This window comes from Leucopleurus acutus, assembly GCF_964270905.1.
Source record: "Leucopleurus acutus genome assembly, chromosome: 21".
Lineage (NCBI taxonomy): Eukaryota > Metazoa > Chordata > Mammalia > Artiodactyla > Delphinidae > Leucopleurus > Leucopleurus acutus.
This window is the reverse complement of record NC_139163.1, coordinates 33,386,917-33,404,289: the sequence shown is the minus strand read 5'-3', so window position 1 is coordinate 33,404,289 and position 17,373 is coordinate 33,386,917. Positions and strand designations below refer to the sequence as shown.

General features: G+C 42.6%; 1 protein-coding gene across 2 annotated transcripts in view; it reads right to left on the bottom strand.

The window, feature by feature from the left end:
• HOOK3 (hook microtubule tethering protein 3) overlaps positions 1-17,373 on the bottom strand; it is a 104,345-nt gene that overhangs the window by 54,212 nt on the left and 32,760 nt on the right. For both annotated transcript variants that reach the window (XR_014327086.1, XM_082863888.1), the window contains exons 5-8: positions 16,356-16,488; positions 13,000-13,067; positions 5,823-5,885; positions 4,525-4,608 (exon numbers count right to left, since the gene is read on the bottom strand). Coding sequence is in view for 1 of the 2 variants with exons in the window: in XM_082863888.1 (XP_082720014.1) it covers positions 4,525-4,608; positions 5,823-5,885; positions 13,000-13,067; positions 16,356-16,488 (348 nt within the window). In the remaining variant the exon portion in view is untranslated. The remainder of the gene's footprint in view (positions 1-4,524; positions 4,609-5,822; positions 5,886-12,999; positions 13,068-16,355; positions 16,489-17,373) is intronic.

Sequence of the window (17,373 nt, the reverse complement as noted above, 5' to 3'; positions counted from 1 at the left end):
TTCTTTATCGCGTGCAAGCACCTTGGAGGCAGGGATGTTTTATCCATTTCTGTGTTTTCCCCTATCTTCACTGTACTGACAGCAGCTAGAACAGTGGATGGTCTGGAGTGGGTGCTCAATGTCTGCTGCATAAATGAATGAGTCTGAAATGCCAGCTCTCTAACTTGTCAGATTTCCATAAACGCACGAGTCTTTTCTCAGAGTAGTAGCTCAGTTCCGTGCCACTGGTCTATTTCATTCATTTCTGCTCTTTCATTCTTTTTAAAATAAATATTTAAGGCTTTAAAATTTAAAAGCTCATTTCTTTGTTAATAATTTCTATCTTAAATTGCACTTTGGTCAGAAAGCATGATCTAAAGACACAGATTCTTTGAATTTTATTGGGAATTGCTTTATAGCCTGGTATGTGGTCAATTTATATGAAGGCTGAGTGCATAATGCAACACCTTAATACCAGACTCATCAGACTACCAAATGTTGCTAAAGTAATTTAATTCAATATATTTGGCAGAAATCCTTTTCACATACACAGAAAAAGGTGTCAGCTACAAATTGGTACTTGCCATCTGCCTCGACAAGGATTAAATCATGAGCTGCTGCAGCCGCTGACCTGTAACGCCCCCTGAAAGGAGTTCAGGAAGAGATCAGGAACGAGGCCCCCCGTGCTCTGGGAAAACTGGCAGAACAGGCCTTCAGATAGTTAGATATTTTCAGGAGAAGATTTTATGAGCCCAATTCTTGCATCTCCTCATATCTAGAAAAGCACTAAAATCATCAACGGTGACAACTGCTCCTCGTGACTGGCAGCCACCTTCTACCAGAACGTGTGCTTCACTGCACGCACCCTCTTCACCTAAATCACATACATACTGACCTCCATCCCACCACTTTGGAGCAGTTCCTCAGAGCTGAGATGCTGTCTCCTGGGCTATTGTCCTCATTTTGCCCCAAAGAAACCTTAACTCACAACTCTCACGTTGTGCATTTCTTTTAGTCAACAAGGAGAATAATTAAAAATAATACATAAACACAATTTAAGGAAAAAAAAGCAAATAAAGCAAAGGGGCTTATAATGGAAAGCTACAGTTTCCCATTGAGTTTTTCTACTTCCAAGAGACAACTAGGTTTTTTTTTTTTTTTTTTTTTTTGTGGTACACGGCCTCTCACTGCTGTGGCCTCTCCCGTTGCGGAGCACAGGCTCCGGACGCGTAGGCTCAGTATCCATGGCTCAAGGGCCCAGCCGCTCCGTGGCATGTGGAATCTTCCCGGACTGGGGCACAAACCTGTGTCCCCTGCATCGGCAGGCGGACTCTCAACCACTGCGCCACCAGGGAAGCCTGACAACTAGTTTTAATGTTCCTAATTTTATTGTTTTTGGCTGTGACTTGACATCTCTCAATAACATGTTATACCCCTATTTCTTGATTTATCAACCTTACACATGATCTAGTGACTTGTCTCCTCTGACATGTGAAATTAGAGCCACTTGCGGCATCCCCCGTTTCCACAAATAGTTATGGCACTATTCCTGCTCCTTTCACTGGCCACCTCTGCAATTTCGAACAACTACTCATTGACTTGTTTCACTCCATCACGTGCCCACTCATTAGCTCACTCAGATACTCATTGTGGGTCTACCATGTGCTAGGCACTGCTGCAATTGTCCAGGTGCAAGGGATACCACGATGAAAAACGCAGAGACAGTTCTTATTCTTATGTGTTACATATTCTAAACAAATCATCATAGTAAATATATAAACAAGGACAAATCATATTAAGCAAGAAAGTAAACTAATAAATACATGCAAGACCTAGAGTGAAAGTGCTCTGCAGAAGGTTAAAGCAAGACTAAGAGGAGGGGCTTCCCTGGTGGCGCAGTGGTTGGGAATCTGCCTGCCAATGCAGGGTACACGGGTTCGAGCCCTGGTCTCGGAAGATCCCACATGCCACGGAGCAACTAAGCCCATGAGCCACAACTACTGAGCCTGCGCTCCGCAACGGGAGAGGCTGCGACAGTGAGAGGCCCGCGCACCACGATGAAGAGTGGCCCCCGCTCGCTGCAACTGGAGAAAGCCCTCGCACAGAAATGAAGACCCACCACAGCTAAAAATAAATAAATAAATAAATTTATTTTAAAAAAAGACTAAGAGGAGAGGCTGGAGGACGACTGTAGGCTGGTGACCGAGGAACTTCCCGGGGAGGCTGAGGTTAGTACTGGGCACACCTAAGTGCGCAGTGAATATTTCATGACAGATAAACCACGTGATTTGGAGCTGAGACTGGATGGCGAGAAGCGGCCGGCCGTGTACTGCCGGTGCTCCCTCGTGGTGAGACGAGAACACGGGGGTCCCCACTGGGCCCTCACCGCCCTGCCTCGCCCTGCTTCTCCTGCTCACCTCCAGCACCCGCATCTTTACTTTCATAACACTGCTTCTCCACAGGCAGGGCTAGATGCTGAAGACCAGTGACGTTCACATCGCTACCTCAGAGGTCACATCAGCACGCCTGTGTTACGACTGCTTTCTGCAGGGCTGAGTGTGTCACGGCGCTGCCACCAATCTCCTCATAACCTCTCTGCAGCCCTGCCACTCGCTCTGCGATCTGTTCACACCAGGGACTGGTAAACTCTTCTGTAAGGAATAGGGCAGTGAACAGCTGAGCCTTTCAGAGCCACAGGTCTCGTGGCAAGTCCTCAACCCTGTCTTTGCAGCGTGAAAGCACCAGAGACAGCACATCAAGGAACAAGCCTGCCTGCACTACCACTTTACTCACGAGACAGAGGGCCGGCTGCAGTCTGCCAATCCCAGTGTACGACTTGAATGTTACACCGTCAAAGAGACTATTTATATCCTCCTCATAAAAACAACCAACTCTTATTTATCATTATTGTAAAATACTGCATTTGTGTATAGCTGAATTTTAGAATCTGAAAAGCAATTAACAGCACTTAACCTTATGACTAGGTAAATATTATTTACTACATCACCCAGAAAGTATGCTCTGATCACATTTCTTCCTATCTGCATCCAAAGCAATGACCAACTCTTACGCCTTTCAAGGTAAGATGCTTCTAGTATAAAATATCACAAACCCTGTGTACCTACTACACAGCTTTAACAAGTATCAAAACATGGCCAATTATGCACCTATCTGGACTTCCATCCACTCCCCCCTCCTCCCTGATTTTGAGGTAAATCCCAGACAAACAATTTTATTTCTTAATTTTCTGTCTTTTAATTTAGGAGCGATTTCTTCAACTTTATTTTTAACTATTCTATTGAATTTTTTTATTTTGACAATTCTATTTTTAGTGTTTCTTGATCTCTGATTTTTTCTTTTTAAAATAGCATCTTGTCCTTTTTTTTTTTTTTTTTTTTGCGGTGTAAGGGCCCCTCACCGCTGCGTCCTCTCCCGTTGCGGAGCACAGGCTCTGGACGTGCAGGCTCAGTGCCCCGGTCCGGGAGAATCCCACATGCCGTGGAGAGGCTGGGCCCGTGAGCCACGGCCCTGAGCCTGCGCGTCCGGAGCCTGTACTCCGCAATGGGAGAGGCCACAACGGTGAGAGGCCCGCGTACCGCAAAAAAAACCCCAAAAACAAAATAAAAAGAAAAATCTTTTCTACTACCCCAATTTCTCCACTTCCTCTAGGGCTAGTTTCCTGTTTATCTTGACCCTTCTCTTTTTTGTTACGCAGATTTTCCTCACATGTAAGAATCGGTTTTCTGTAAATTAGGGAATCCAGAAAGGTCAAAATGAAAAGGGCCTTACCCTGCAATACTAATACTCGGTCTAACCTCCTGTACTTCTGTTTGCTTAACTTCTTTAGAAGAGAACCCTCCGATTGGGAAACCAGCTACAGGTCAGGGTATCTGCAGTGGGTGACGGGCAATGGGGCTGAGCTCTCCTACAGAAGACCCCATTACACCTCGCTGCAGCCTTCCACCAAGCATGGGGGCTTCTCTGGGGTTCAGCTACAGCAGCTCCCTCCCCCTTTATAGGTGTTTTTGGCACTGCATTCTTTACTCCTTTTAGGCCGTTTGGCACTTTATCCAACTGCCTTTTGGCCTTCTGAGGTTGATGATGAGCAGTGGTGTGCTGTTGCTGGCTATAACCAAGCCACTTGCTAAATATTCGGGAGTCTGGTGAGCCGACTGTTAAACCATTAACAACCTGGAATTGGTCGCTGTGACAGTGTTTATACTGTGGAAATTGGAAAACGCTACAAATCAGGGCTTTTTAAAATCTCCCCCAGTCCTCCTGAGAGCCGATCTCTCTCCTCCTTCTCTTCTTTTCTTGTGGGCTTATCCCATTTTAAATTCATTTATTATGAATTTGATGGGGCTGTGAGAAGGAAGGAAAACTCTGACCTTTGTTCAGTCTGCACTCTTTTTCCAGGCTCTGTTTCCTTTTTCTTCTCAAACTAGGGCTGTGTTACAGCCAAACTGTATCGCACGTGGGACCCAGGGCACATGGTGGGACGCAGAGCCGTGCTGCAAACAGGTGGTGTAAAACCAGATCTCTTACCTGCAGATCCAACTCATGGCACCTTTGAGCAATTTCTTCCTTGGCCGACAAAGCTTCATTCAGTTCCTCTGAAGTTTTCTTCAGCTGGGTAGAAGCAAAGAGCTACAGTGAACGTCGCAATATGACGTGGCAACGACTAATGATCGCACATGTACAATACAAAACTAAAACGCTTCCCCCTGTTCTTTCTGTGGGGCAGGGAGAAATCAAGAACCCTTCTGCACGAGTCAAAAGAAGGGTTTCTTCCAACTGCAGACATCTTTTAGTCCTGAGTCTTGTCTTTTCTGTACTTGGAAATTGGTTCTTTCCTCATATCAAGTTTTCTTATACATCTCCTAGGGCTACTTGGTTCTTGGTAATGTTGATTCTGTAATAACTAAGAAATCTCACCTTGGTAAAATATATATGTGCTAGAGGAACAGGGGTTCAATTGTTAAAATAAATAGCTAATGTATTTCAACACAATTGTTGTATGGTTTAAAAAATATTTATTCTCTCAGTACTTAGCAGTCAGGATATACGGCCAGAGAGATAGGCAGCTGGATTGCTTTGGATTGCGATTTTGCCCAGGAGAAGGTATTAAGGTAAGAGAATCGATTATATTGACAAAATCATCACAGTAATAGACCATGAAGTCTAGGCCAGAAAGAGAAGGTAACTGATTAAAGAGATGATGAAATGCTTAAGCTAAAGTATGAAGTGGGGAGATTTCCAAAAATAAGATGATGATGTTGGCAGAAGAAAGAGGAGTAGGCTTTAGGCAGGCAGAACAGTAATGTTCACCGTAGAGTCAGCAAAGTGAGGAAGAACGAACGTAAGATGATGGGCTGTCAGTGAAAACCAGACAGTTCACTTCTTCACAAAGATGAAGGGTAGAGGAGACTTCTTCAATTGAAGAATAACATGAAATAAAAGGTAAGATATCTTTTGTATTATAAATAAATCACAGGATTAAATGCACGCCATTTTCCAGGACTGCATCTATTGTGTTAAACATGGCATACAGAAAGATATCACTAATGGAAAAAGAAAACATGACTAGAAAACATGAATTATAGTATATTAAAGAGGTTAATTTATTTTAAAGTGGGTTGTACAATAATATGTTAATTACAAATTTAATTACAAGTGTGTAATATCCATTAGTAAAGTGGCTTACGTTCTTGAATTTTAGGTAAAAAATAAAGAATTATACCAATATATTTCATAAGCAATTTCAACTGAAACATCCTTTTCATTAATATCTAAAGTTCACCCTTTAATCTCTGCATGGATAAAAACAATGCAAGATCAGGTACCTGGCGATCAAGGTCAACATAGGCATCATTCCCAGCAGAGACAGGAGACTCTTTACTCATCAGCTGAAATTAAGATTTAAATGATTACAACCACGAGAAAAAAGTGACATTCTATATAATACACTTACAACAACAAACATGAACACCCAGCTGCCATAGAATTATAAAAATTACAATGAAATCACAAATGTAAAAGGAACATTTTCCTATACATCGAAGCTCTTCAGCCTGGAGCTTTGTTTTGCTGCAGGATTAGCCTTCACTTAAAATCACACGTGTAATTCTGGTATGCATTTTCACAGCAGGGCCAGTCACGAGAGTCAAGTATTACTTATTCTTACCACTAAAAAGACAAGTCTTTAAGTTAAAATGTGGCTAAATATTTTAAATATTGACTTTTCAGTAAGAAAAATAGTAACACTAAGTAACTATTTCTGAAGAATAAACGTGGGTCACATCAATATCAGCCCAAATTAACCGCTAATGTTCAGTGATGACACGCACATACACACGAATCTAGGTCTCAGCCTCTCTCACCCTTGTGTTGCACACAGAGAAGATCCAGAGGGTGTGTGAGGGTTTGGGGAGAAGGGATAAAATTCTGACTGTGACAAATGTCAGGGGCAGACTCAAATGTCCCAATTTTCTCCTGTTTCCTTCTTATGCTCTGTCTGAAGGACAAAAGAGAGGGACAATTAGAAACGTGGGGACAGACTATTGAGAGATCTTGTAATTTCAGCCTTCATCCCACTCTCTAAAGAACTGAAATGTTATGCTCAGCTGTACCTTCTTCTCTGCATCAGTGGTTCTCAACACTGACTGAGAAGTCCCCAAACCAACAACACCAAACCAACAACACCAGCATTGCCTAGGAACTTGTCAGAAATGCAAATTCTTGGGTCCCTGCCCAGATTTACTGAATCAGAGACTCTGGGGTTAGGGTCCAGCACCACACACTGAAGTTTGAGAACCACTGCTCTATATTAATGTCATGAGAAGAGTGAAGGTCCCTTAGCATTATTAGGAGGGAAAAAAATCTCAGAAAGAGTAAAAGAATACTGACTTCAATTTTTATGCTTTTATTGTAAGAATGTTAATAAAAAGATGTTCAAAAGATTTTTCTTCCAATTAAAAAAATAACACCCAAGGTAGAGAAGATAAAATTCAGAAAAAGTACAAAGAGAAAACACCCATTATTCTACCATCCAGAAATAACCACGTCTATAATTTTGAACTATTCAAGAAGCTACCTGTGCCATGGGTTTCACACAGCTCAAGTAAGAAAGACAAATACAGTGTCATGTGATGACAGACATGTGTGACATGTGTGACAGACACTCAGAGAGGAAGGATCTAATTCGGGGGGGTGCGGGGGGGGTAGAAGGGAGTAGAAGTATTTTCTTCCAGTCCCCATTGTTACATGTTAGTTCTTATCATAACACAGCAGTGGATAAAACCCCCGGAACACAGCCTCCTCCCAGTCAATCCCAGCTAGGATGTCCACCTTGACGAGGTTTCCAGGTCCTATACCTCCCGACTTCCTCCCTGGTTTTCACTGACAGCCCATCATCTTACGTTCATTCTTCTTCACTTTGCTTAGACTCCACGGTGAACATTACTGTTCTGCCTGCGTAAAGCCTACTCCTCTTTCTTTTGCCAACATTGTCATCTTATTTTTGGAAATCTCCCCACTCCGTACTTTAAGTTACGCAGTTCATCATCTGTTTAATCAGTTACCTTCTCTTTCTGGCCTAGACTTCATGGTCTATTATTGTGATGACTTTGTCAATATAATCAATTCCCTTACCTTAATACCTTCTCCTGGGCAAAATCTCAATCCAAGACCAATCCAGCTGCCTATCTCTTCTGGCCATATATCCTGACTGCTAAGTACTGAGAGAATAAATATTTTTTAAACCATAAAACACAATATATAGTTTCCAGTCTCAGCTGGGCCTTCAAAGTTGCCCCCAAAGTGCAGCTATGCTTCCCCAATCAGCAGTCTCTTTGTTCCCTTTAGAGATTATTCCAAACCTTTCCTACTTCTCAAACCTCACCAACTCCCCACTACTCTTATCAGAAAACCTTGCCTCCAGGTAAGAAATCCCCCAATTTCCTGTACCTTAACCTACAAAATTGGCAGCATTCATACCCATCCTTTCCTTTTTCAATCTTGTTGTAATACACTCTCAACCCTGTCTCTTCCCAGGTTCTCAGAGACCCTGTACTAGTTATCATCCTCTCTCTTGTTATCTCAACCTCTATCTTGCTCTTTCCTGTGGCTTCTTCCTATTAGCATTTAAAAAATTAAAAGACTACCATTTACTTGATTACCAATCACATTTCTCCAAAGAAGATAATATACAAATGCCCAACAAACATATGAAAAGATGCTCAACATCATTAATCTTTAGGGAAATACAAATAAGCCACAATTAGAAAACACTTCACATCCACTAGGATGGCTAATATCAAGAAGATGGACAATAACAAGGGTTGACAATGAGGGAGAGAAATTAGAATTCTTAGCACATTGCTGGTGGGAATGTAAAATGGTGCAGCACTGGTGGAAAACACACCTGTGCTGGCACTTCCTCAAAGAGTTAAACACAGAATTACCATGTGACCCAGAAATTCAATTTCTGGGTATATACCCAAAAGAATTAAAAACAGGTGCTCGGACTTCCCTGGTGGTGCAGTGGTTAAGAATCCACCTGCCAATGCAGGGGACACGGGTTCGAGCCCTGGTCCGGGAAGATCCCACGTGCCGCAGAGCAACTAAACCCATGTGCCACAACTACTGAGACCACGTGCCACAACTACGGAAGCCGCTCACCTAGAGCCTGTGCTCCGCAACAAGAGAAGCCACCTCAATGAGAAGCTGGAGCACCACAACGAAGAGTAACCCCTGCTCACCGCAACTAGAGAAAGCCCGCGTGCAGCAACGAAGACCCAACACAGCCAAAAATATATAAACAAATAAATAAATTTATTAAAAAAATAAAATAAAAACAGGTGTTCAAAACAATCCCGTACACTCAGGTTCACAGCAGCACTACTCGCAATACCGAAAAGGTGGAAACAACTCAAACGTCCATCAAATGATGAATGGATAAACAAAATGTGGCACCCCCACACCATGGAATATCACTCAGCCACGAAAAGGAACTAAATATTGATACATGCCACAAAATAATCTTGAAAATGGTAAATTTTATGTTATGTGTATTTTACCACAACAGAAAAAAAAAATCAAAGTCAGCTGCACCTGAATAAAGACATACAGACAATCATCTTACAAAAGCCCTTCTTCAATTCCATAATTCTATCCAGCCACCCCATCCTCCTCCACGGCCCAATCAGTCACCAAACCTGTTAAATAAAGCTCTGACAAAGTTCAAATCTGTCCACTTCTCTCCACCCAGCCGCCATAACCTAGTTCAGGCTTCCATCGTTCCTCACCAGATAATTACTAAGGTCTCAACTGCTCTCCCTTTTTCTAGCCTTGTTTTCCTCCAATCCATTCTTCTCACTGCCTGGATTTTCTCAAATACAGACTTCAGTGTATTTCCTCCTTAAAAAGCAATTCACTGGTTTCCAAAATTCTTTCCACAAAGCTGCTCGGCATCCTACTGGCCTTAACGCTCTTGCCTTGCCTCCAGCACCCACACCTCCCGCGCCTGCTGAGGCTTCTTCCGACACCTCCCCGCGCCACGCGGCTGCCTCCTGGACCGCAAGTGTGTGCCCTTCCTGACCTCTTCTCCTCCTCCAGTGCTTAGACGAGACGCCGCATTCTCTGAGAACCCTTCCCCAACATCCCCACGCTGAGGGACACACTCTTTTGAGGTCCTACTATCTTTTCCCCATCACGGCACTTTTCATTCTGAATGCTTTGGATGTATTCGAATTGCTCGTTTGGCCACTCTTCCCTTTAGATCACACTTTGTGAGACAAGAGGCCATGTCTATCTTTTCCATAGTTGTATCCTGAAGGCCCTCCTATAGCTCCCACTGCATTCTAGGTGCTCGATAAGTATTTACTAAATAAACAAAATGAATATGCACGTAAAATGTACTGCGTTAGTGAGTACCGGCACCATCAGCACAGAGTAGGTGTAGATAAACGCTTGCCAGTACAATTATCACCATCCATCTATTTCAGATTTCCTCAGAATAAATTCCTAAAAGTGAAATTACAGAATCAATGACAGTAAGGCAGAACAGTTAGTGGTCCCCTTATTGTTTTTCCTGTCTTTGCTTAGTAACAGAATCCTCAAATTTTGGCTGGGTCCATGACCACCTGGAAAAAAGACCACATTCCCCAGCTTCCCTGTGTGGCAATGTGAGTAACAGCTGGATAACAGGAGTGAGAATTCCTGGAAGTTTACTAAGAGGAAGTGGAGAACCTTCCTTTAGCCCTGCCTGCTGGCCGGAATGTGAATGTGAGGGCTGGAAGCCAAACAGCCATGGCTGACCACGGGGTGGGAATCACACATTAGGGATGGCAGACAACAGGATGCAAGAAAGCTGCGTCCATGATGCCTACGGAGCCAACCCATGACCACTTGAGAGCAAATTAAACTCATATCTTGCTTGGCTGACTATCATTTTGTTAGTTTACCCTGCTACCATCAGCACTGACTGACAAACGGATCCTCTCCTAAAAGCTCTGCTTTGAAATGTCCTGTATGATAGAGAATTTGGCTGATCCTTTGCCCCCAGTGACTGGGAGGCAGCCGCTAAATCTCTGGGATTTCTCTGTTGAGTGTCTTTGTTATTCATGGTGGGTCCCTAGACAGTTTAAGCTAGGAGATGACTCTGGTTGGGGGCTGGTGACGCCAAGAAAACCAACCGCATATGGGAGGGGTGGGGCTTTGAGCCACTTGATACCAGCCTGGCCTCTGGGGAGGAGACAGGGGCTGGAAATTTAGTTCAACCTTGTGGCCAATGATCCAACCAATCACACCTATAAAATGAAACCCCAACAAAAGGCTGCACATGAAAGCTCGGGTGAGCTTCCCCGGTTGGCAGCTCTCTCTGTGTGTTGTCACACAGTAATGTGCTGGGAGGGTGACATGTCTTGATTCCACGGGGAGGGGACAACAGAGGCTGAGTTCGGGACCCTCCCAGACCTCCATTTCGGGGGGTGGGGGGTTGGTTCTGATTCGTGTCCTTTTGCTGTAATAAACCGTCACTGTTACTGAGTTCTATGAGTCATTCCAGCAAATAATCAAATCTGAGGAGGTAGTGGGAACTGCTGGATTCATAGTCAGTTGGTCGGATTTAAAAGGAAATGCTTCATAGCACAGGGAGATCAGCTCGGTGCTTTGTGACCACCTGCCGGGGGGGATAGGAAGCGGGGGTGGGAGGGAGACACAAGAGGGAGGAGATATGGGGATACATGTATACATAGAGCTGATTCACTTTGTTATACAGCAGAAACTAACACAGCAATGTAAAGCAAGTATATTCCAATAAAGATGTTTAAAAAAATTTTTTAAAGAAAAAATAAAAAAAGTAAAATAGGGCTTCCCTGGTGGCGCAGTGGTTGACAGTCCGCCTGCTGATGCAGGGGACGCAGGTTTGTGCCCCGGTCCGGGAAGATCCCACATGTCGCAGAGCGGCTGGGCCCGTGAGCCATGGCCACTGAGCCTGCATGTCCGGAGCCTGTGCTCCGCAACAGGAGAGGCCACAACTGTAAGAGGCGCGCGTACCGCAAAAAAAAAAAAAAAAAAAAAAAGTAAAATAAAAAAGGAAACACTTTATCTTAATTTGCATTTAGCATTTTTCATGTTTGTCTGTTGCATTTTTTTCTGTTAGTTACTTACATTCTATACTATTTTAGTTCCCTTAAAGGTTTCTTCCATTACTTCTATGATTAAAAAATTCTCTCATCTTAAGATCACTTTCACTCTTATAGTTCTATGTCTGACACCTGATGGAGTTCAGGACATGCTACCCCCAAATATGGCAGCTTGGCATGTTGAATGTTTCAAGCTGAAGGAATTTGAGAAACAGCAGGGACAGGAAAAATTTTCTGACCTTCCTCTGAAGCAGGTCTTAAGTCCCTCGCATGAGAGGCACCCTCCCTATGCTCAGAGGAAAGGAGTATCCAGATCTCCAAAGTCAGAGGGATGCAGAAGGAATCCGAACAAACAGGACTTGCTGCTTTTCACCCTATCACATTTTTCCACGAGATTTTCCACTCTTCACCAAATCCAGCATCAAAACACTCAGGTTGAAACACCTCTTTGGGCTTCCCTGGTGGCGCAGTGGTTGAGAATCTGCCTGCCAATGCAGGGGACACGGGTTTGATCCCTGGTCCAGGAAGATCCCACATGCCGTGGAGCAACTAAGCCCATGCGCCACAACTACTGACCCTGCGCTCTAGAGCCTGCGAGCCACAACTACTGAGCCCACGTGCCGCAACTACTGAAGCCCACGCACCTATACCCCGTGCTCCGCAACAAGAGAAGCCACCGCATTAAGAAGCCCGCGCACTACAAGGAAGAGTAGCCCCCGCTCGCCGCAACTAGAGAAAGCCCACGTGCAGCAACAAGGACCCAACACGGCCAAAAATAAATAAATAAAATAATTTAAAAAAAAAAGAAACACTTCTTTGATCTTCATTTCTTTATGAAGCCTCCTGTGTTGTGTAAAACTTAAATACATTTGTATGCTCTTCTATTGTTAATCTGTTTTCTGTTTGTTTGTTTTTAACAGAGGCTCCAGCTAAAAACTTGAAAGGGTAGAGGAAAAAAACATTTTTCCCCTCCTACAGTTTCAAATAAATATTCATCTAGAAATTGCCTTGAGTCTGGCTGGAGTTGAAGACCCATTTCCTTCCAAATAAGAAACCAATACTTAAGTGTGAGGCAGACTGCTGGTTTAAGATAGATATTATTCATAATTCATATTCATGGCTTTAGGAATTAGTCTACTATTCCTAATTCATTAGAGCATTAAAAAAATTAGGAATTGTTACGGAATATCTATAATTCCAAGATAAACATTTAACGTTTAAATAAAAATGAGACAAGCTATAGCATAAGTGCGAAGAAAAAAATTCTCAAAAAATGAGTAGGAGAATCTCTTTTTAAAATTTCTACTTCAATTACTTAAACTCACGTTTGCTCCTTTAACTTCTCACAAACTGTAAGCACAAAGGTCCAACATACCTCCTGGATGGCTGTCATGACAACGTGTTGCACAGATTCCTCCATCATCATGATGGCTTGGATGTACTCTGAAAGTAAGAACAACCTGGAATGTCAGTGTTCAAGTTATAGACAATCAAGGGAGTAAAGGCTAACACTTCATGAATTCGGAAAAGAAGTTTCCTGTGTTTTGATTCTTCCTCGGAATTCCTCGTATATGGTTAAATACACGTGTCATAGGTAAAGTGAAGGCTGAAAATCACATTATTTATCCGTCCTTAAAAATAACTGCCCCCCCATAAAGTTGAGGCTACAGCTAAAGGTCACAGGAATGGAGGATCTCGGGAATGTAAAACAATGAAACGGTACAGCCTAAGGCCAGAATGGAAAGGACTCTGTATTACTGTTCCTAAAATCTAAAAATCTTTCACATTATTCTTTGCTACATGTTATAAAACTTTGATGTCTGTGTTTTATTCTTATGTGAATCAAAGTATTGAATTGTGTATAATTTCTACCTTAATATTTTCTACAATTAAAAAAAAAAACTTAGGGATACTGAGACCTGCTCAGGACAAAGAATTAAGGTGAATTTAAGAATAGAGACTGACGCTATAGTTAAACACTGTGTAACCCTGGGCTTTAAAATAATGACCCAAATCTCTAATAAGCTAAAGCATCACTTTCATCAACCTTACCCTCACCAATGCCGTAAAAGAGAAGGCTCCCTTAGCCGTTCAGAGTGACAAATGAAAAAAAAAAATTCTGCCTTCTAAATAAAGCCCTGGAAGTAGTTTTCATTATTTTCAAATCCAATAATAGATGAAAAAACAGGTATTAAGCATAAAAAATCAATAGGCCAGCTGGATTTCAACAAATACGTAAATATATTTTAACAAGAAACATTTTTTTTGAATTTTATTTTTTTATACAGCAGGTTCTTATTAGTCATCCATTTTATACACATTAGTGTATACATGTCAATCCCAATCTCCCAATTCATCACTCCCTCGTCCCCACCCAATAAGAAACATTTTAAAACATAAAGTCATTAGGAAATTATAGCCTCAACCTGCCTCTCTCCACTCTATACCCAAAAAAACACCAAAAAAAATTGTCTCAGCACTCTAATATTATATGAAAGAGTCTTACTGTGCAATCGTTACAGTGACCTACTGGCAAGAAACTCATGGATTTGGAATGCCAAACTGTAGTCCTTTGCTTGACAGGTAACTTGTTTAAAAAAAAAAAAGAATTTTGACAGCACTATTAAATTACGACATTCTGGTTGTTAATGCCAAAGCTTTTAGTTAAACAAAGCATGTTTTTAAGGAAGTACTGTCGTAAGGATGCTTGTACCCAATCAATGATGCATATGCAAGTGTACACGACACACTTAAACCACAGGCATCGTTCTTAGGCCCAAAGTTGGAATACTGTGCATGATAACTTAACCACTTTCCGGTTTAAAAAATAAAAAGAATCCCTTTAGTCCGAGCTGAACTTTTTGTTTGTTTGGTTTGTTAGTGAGGAGCGTCCTGCGAGCGCTGGGTACAAGGCACCGAGCACAGAATTCCCAGGCTACAGAGCAGCTGGCACAGCCGGGATCGGAATGAAAGACTGTGAACATGGTGGGGAGAGGCAGTGGCCCAGTCATGGGAGGAAGACGGACGACAGCCCTGTGGGTGTGAAGGGTGTGACGGGGGACAGGGGGCGGAGGTTAGTCAGGTGTGAGAGGGGAAGCGTTAGTTAAGAAGCGGTGTTGCCACGTCAAGGCCCTTCCCCGCGAACACCGTAAAATGCTGGATGATAAAATGATGATGAGAACCACGTTAATGTACTAGTTTTGAAAAGTTAAAAAAAAAAAGTTAAATCTTAAAAGTCCAAAATCCAAGTACGTATGATTACTGGCAGATCCAGGAGGCAGTGGAGAATGAGCTAGGCTACGCCAGGGAGTCTGTCCTGCAAAATGAGCGTCCAGGTCCAAAGCCTACAGCTCAGCTCAGTACAAAGAGCATTTAGTTCTAATGTGGGAGACATGTGTTTTTGTCCTCGCTAGCCTCTCACGAGCAAGAGATCTTGGGCAAGTCAAACAATACTCAGGAGTCTCAGTTTCCCAATTTGTAAAAAGTGCTGTTTGTTCTGTTAACCAGGCAGGAGGGAGAACTCGGTAAATATTATTTTTAGTGCGTTTTTACTGCTAATCTCTGCTTTTTCAAATACACCACCACTTACGTGCCCCAATTTGACAAGTCAGATAGCCAAGAGAAATGCACGCTGAGCCAACGCCTCACTTCTAGGAACTGAGAAACAGCCTTTAAACACAGAGCCCTTGTGTCTGCGGTGCGCTATGGGTTGCGAAGCAAACACACACACCGTTTCACCGACTCCTCACGACGACCAGCTGTCGTGCCCTCCCTCTGCAGACGAGGAAACAGGCCGGGCCCCCAGGGCAGTGACAGGTAACACTCGGCAACTCAGAAGTGCATTTGATCCAAGCTCTCTGCTGTGTTCCTGAGACCAGAGCATGCCCTCTGGACAGTGAGAGGTTAAAATCCTGTTCAAATTTTTCATCATTTATGTAATTTTTAGGGAAAACCTCAAGCCAGGTGTTACAGAGAACACTTGGTCTGTGTGAGAAGCTCAACAAATATTTTGATTGTCTTCCCATAGAACGACGGATATAGGTAACATCCTTGCCTTCTCCTATTCACACCCTGTAATAAATAATGAGCCAACTCTTAACAGCTATACATCTCCAAGAGCTGATGAATCTCCTAACAGAATAAATACATAAGAAATTCTTATCTGAATTCAATGAACTACATTAAATAATTTTTCATCTGCCTTTTAAAATCAAGGGTTCTACTTAGAAATGCCCACCCCACTCAACTGCAAGTTCCGTGAGGGCAGGTACTATATTGGTTTTGTCTGACACTGTGTTCCAAGCCCCGGCATGATGCATGAATTCAGTAAATGTTTATGAAGTAAACCCTTTGCACTTGCAATCTAAAATATCGAACTTTACACTCCTATAGCTGAATTGACTATTATTACTTAATTATTAATTAATTTGGCTGGACCTTGTCCAATTAACAGTAAATTTCATTACATTCAGTGTAGTTAAAAATAATCTACTCAAAGAATTATGCAGTCTTGCAGAAAGGGGAAGAACATCATCATAATCAAATTTATTCTAACCTGTAAAACTCTTTTCAGCTTGAAAACAGATTACTAGCAAAATCACAGAAAATGGCATACTTTGTGGGTGGCCTTAAGATGTTGTTGTTTGTACATGGGATTTATATATAAAATATACAATGTGTATTACTTTACTTAACTATTTTACATGCATACACTAACATCAAATAAATTACCTTGCTTCTGTTCACAGTTCACAGCACAGCCTAAAATGAGTTGGAGCATCCTTCCCAGCTCTGCGGCATCAGAATGCTCCCCAATGAGGTTCACATCAGGGAGAGTAAAGTCATTAATTTGCTGCCCTAAAATCTGGACAGAGATAAAAACATGAGAATTGCATTTACATCTATATGACCAAATAAAATACTTGATAGAGATTAGTTTGTCAGAAACTCACTGTTAAGAGCAGAGCAGTTAAGCCAATCTCACTCCCAATTTCTACTTATACCTCCCATACATAAATTATAACTATCCTGAGTCACAACAACTTAGTCCCTCATCTGGTATGTGGTATGCACGCTGAGCAAAGAAACTGAGTACTACTGACCCCTCCACCTCCCCCAGAAAGACTGGATGTGCACTCTCCAGAGAAGTAGAGCCTGAGAGCTTCTGAACCAGGGGGCACCAGAAAGAGCAGAAGTTAAATATAGGTTCATGCCCACAACAGGAAGACTCCCCTGGCTACCTTCACTCCATTTGACTCTAAAATACTGGTAACAAGACACCCACATAAGGAAAGAGAATGGAGGCTTCCTTCATGGGGAAACTGGCCCCAAATGAAATGACACATTTAGACAAACGGGTAGGTTTCTGTCTGATAACCCTACAGTGAAAAAAGAAGATCCTAAAAGCACAGAAGCAGGATGAATGTGGCTGTAGTGTGATGGGTAAGGAAAGAGCAGGGAAAGAGGAGGTGAGAAGGGTCATGTGGCATCCGGTGGCTCCCGATAAGAAGTATGGATCTGATTCTTGATGCGACAGGAAACCATGGAAGATGACTTGGAGGATGAGAGTGACATAAATTCTCCTTTTTAAAAACTCATCCTGGCTTGAGAGTGGAGAATAGACTGTAGCGGGGCAGAAGTGAAATCAGGGCACACTCCGCGAGTTATCTAAGCAAAAGCTGGTGATGGCTCGGTACAGGGTGGTGGCAGCAGAAACAGAGAAAACTGTATTTTGGAGATTTAACTATAG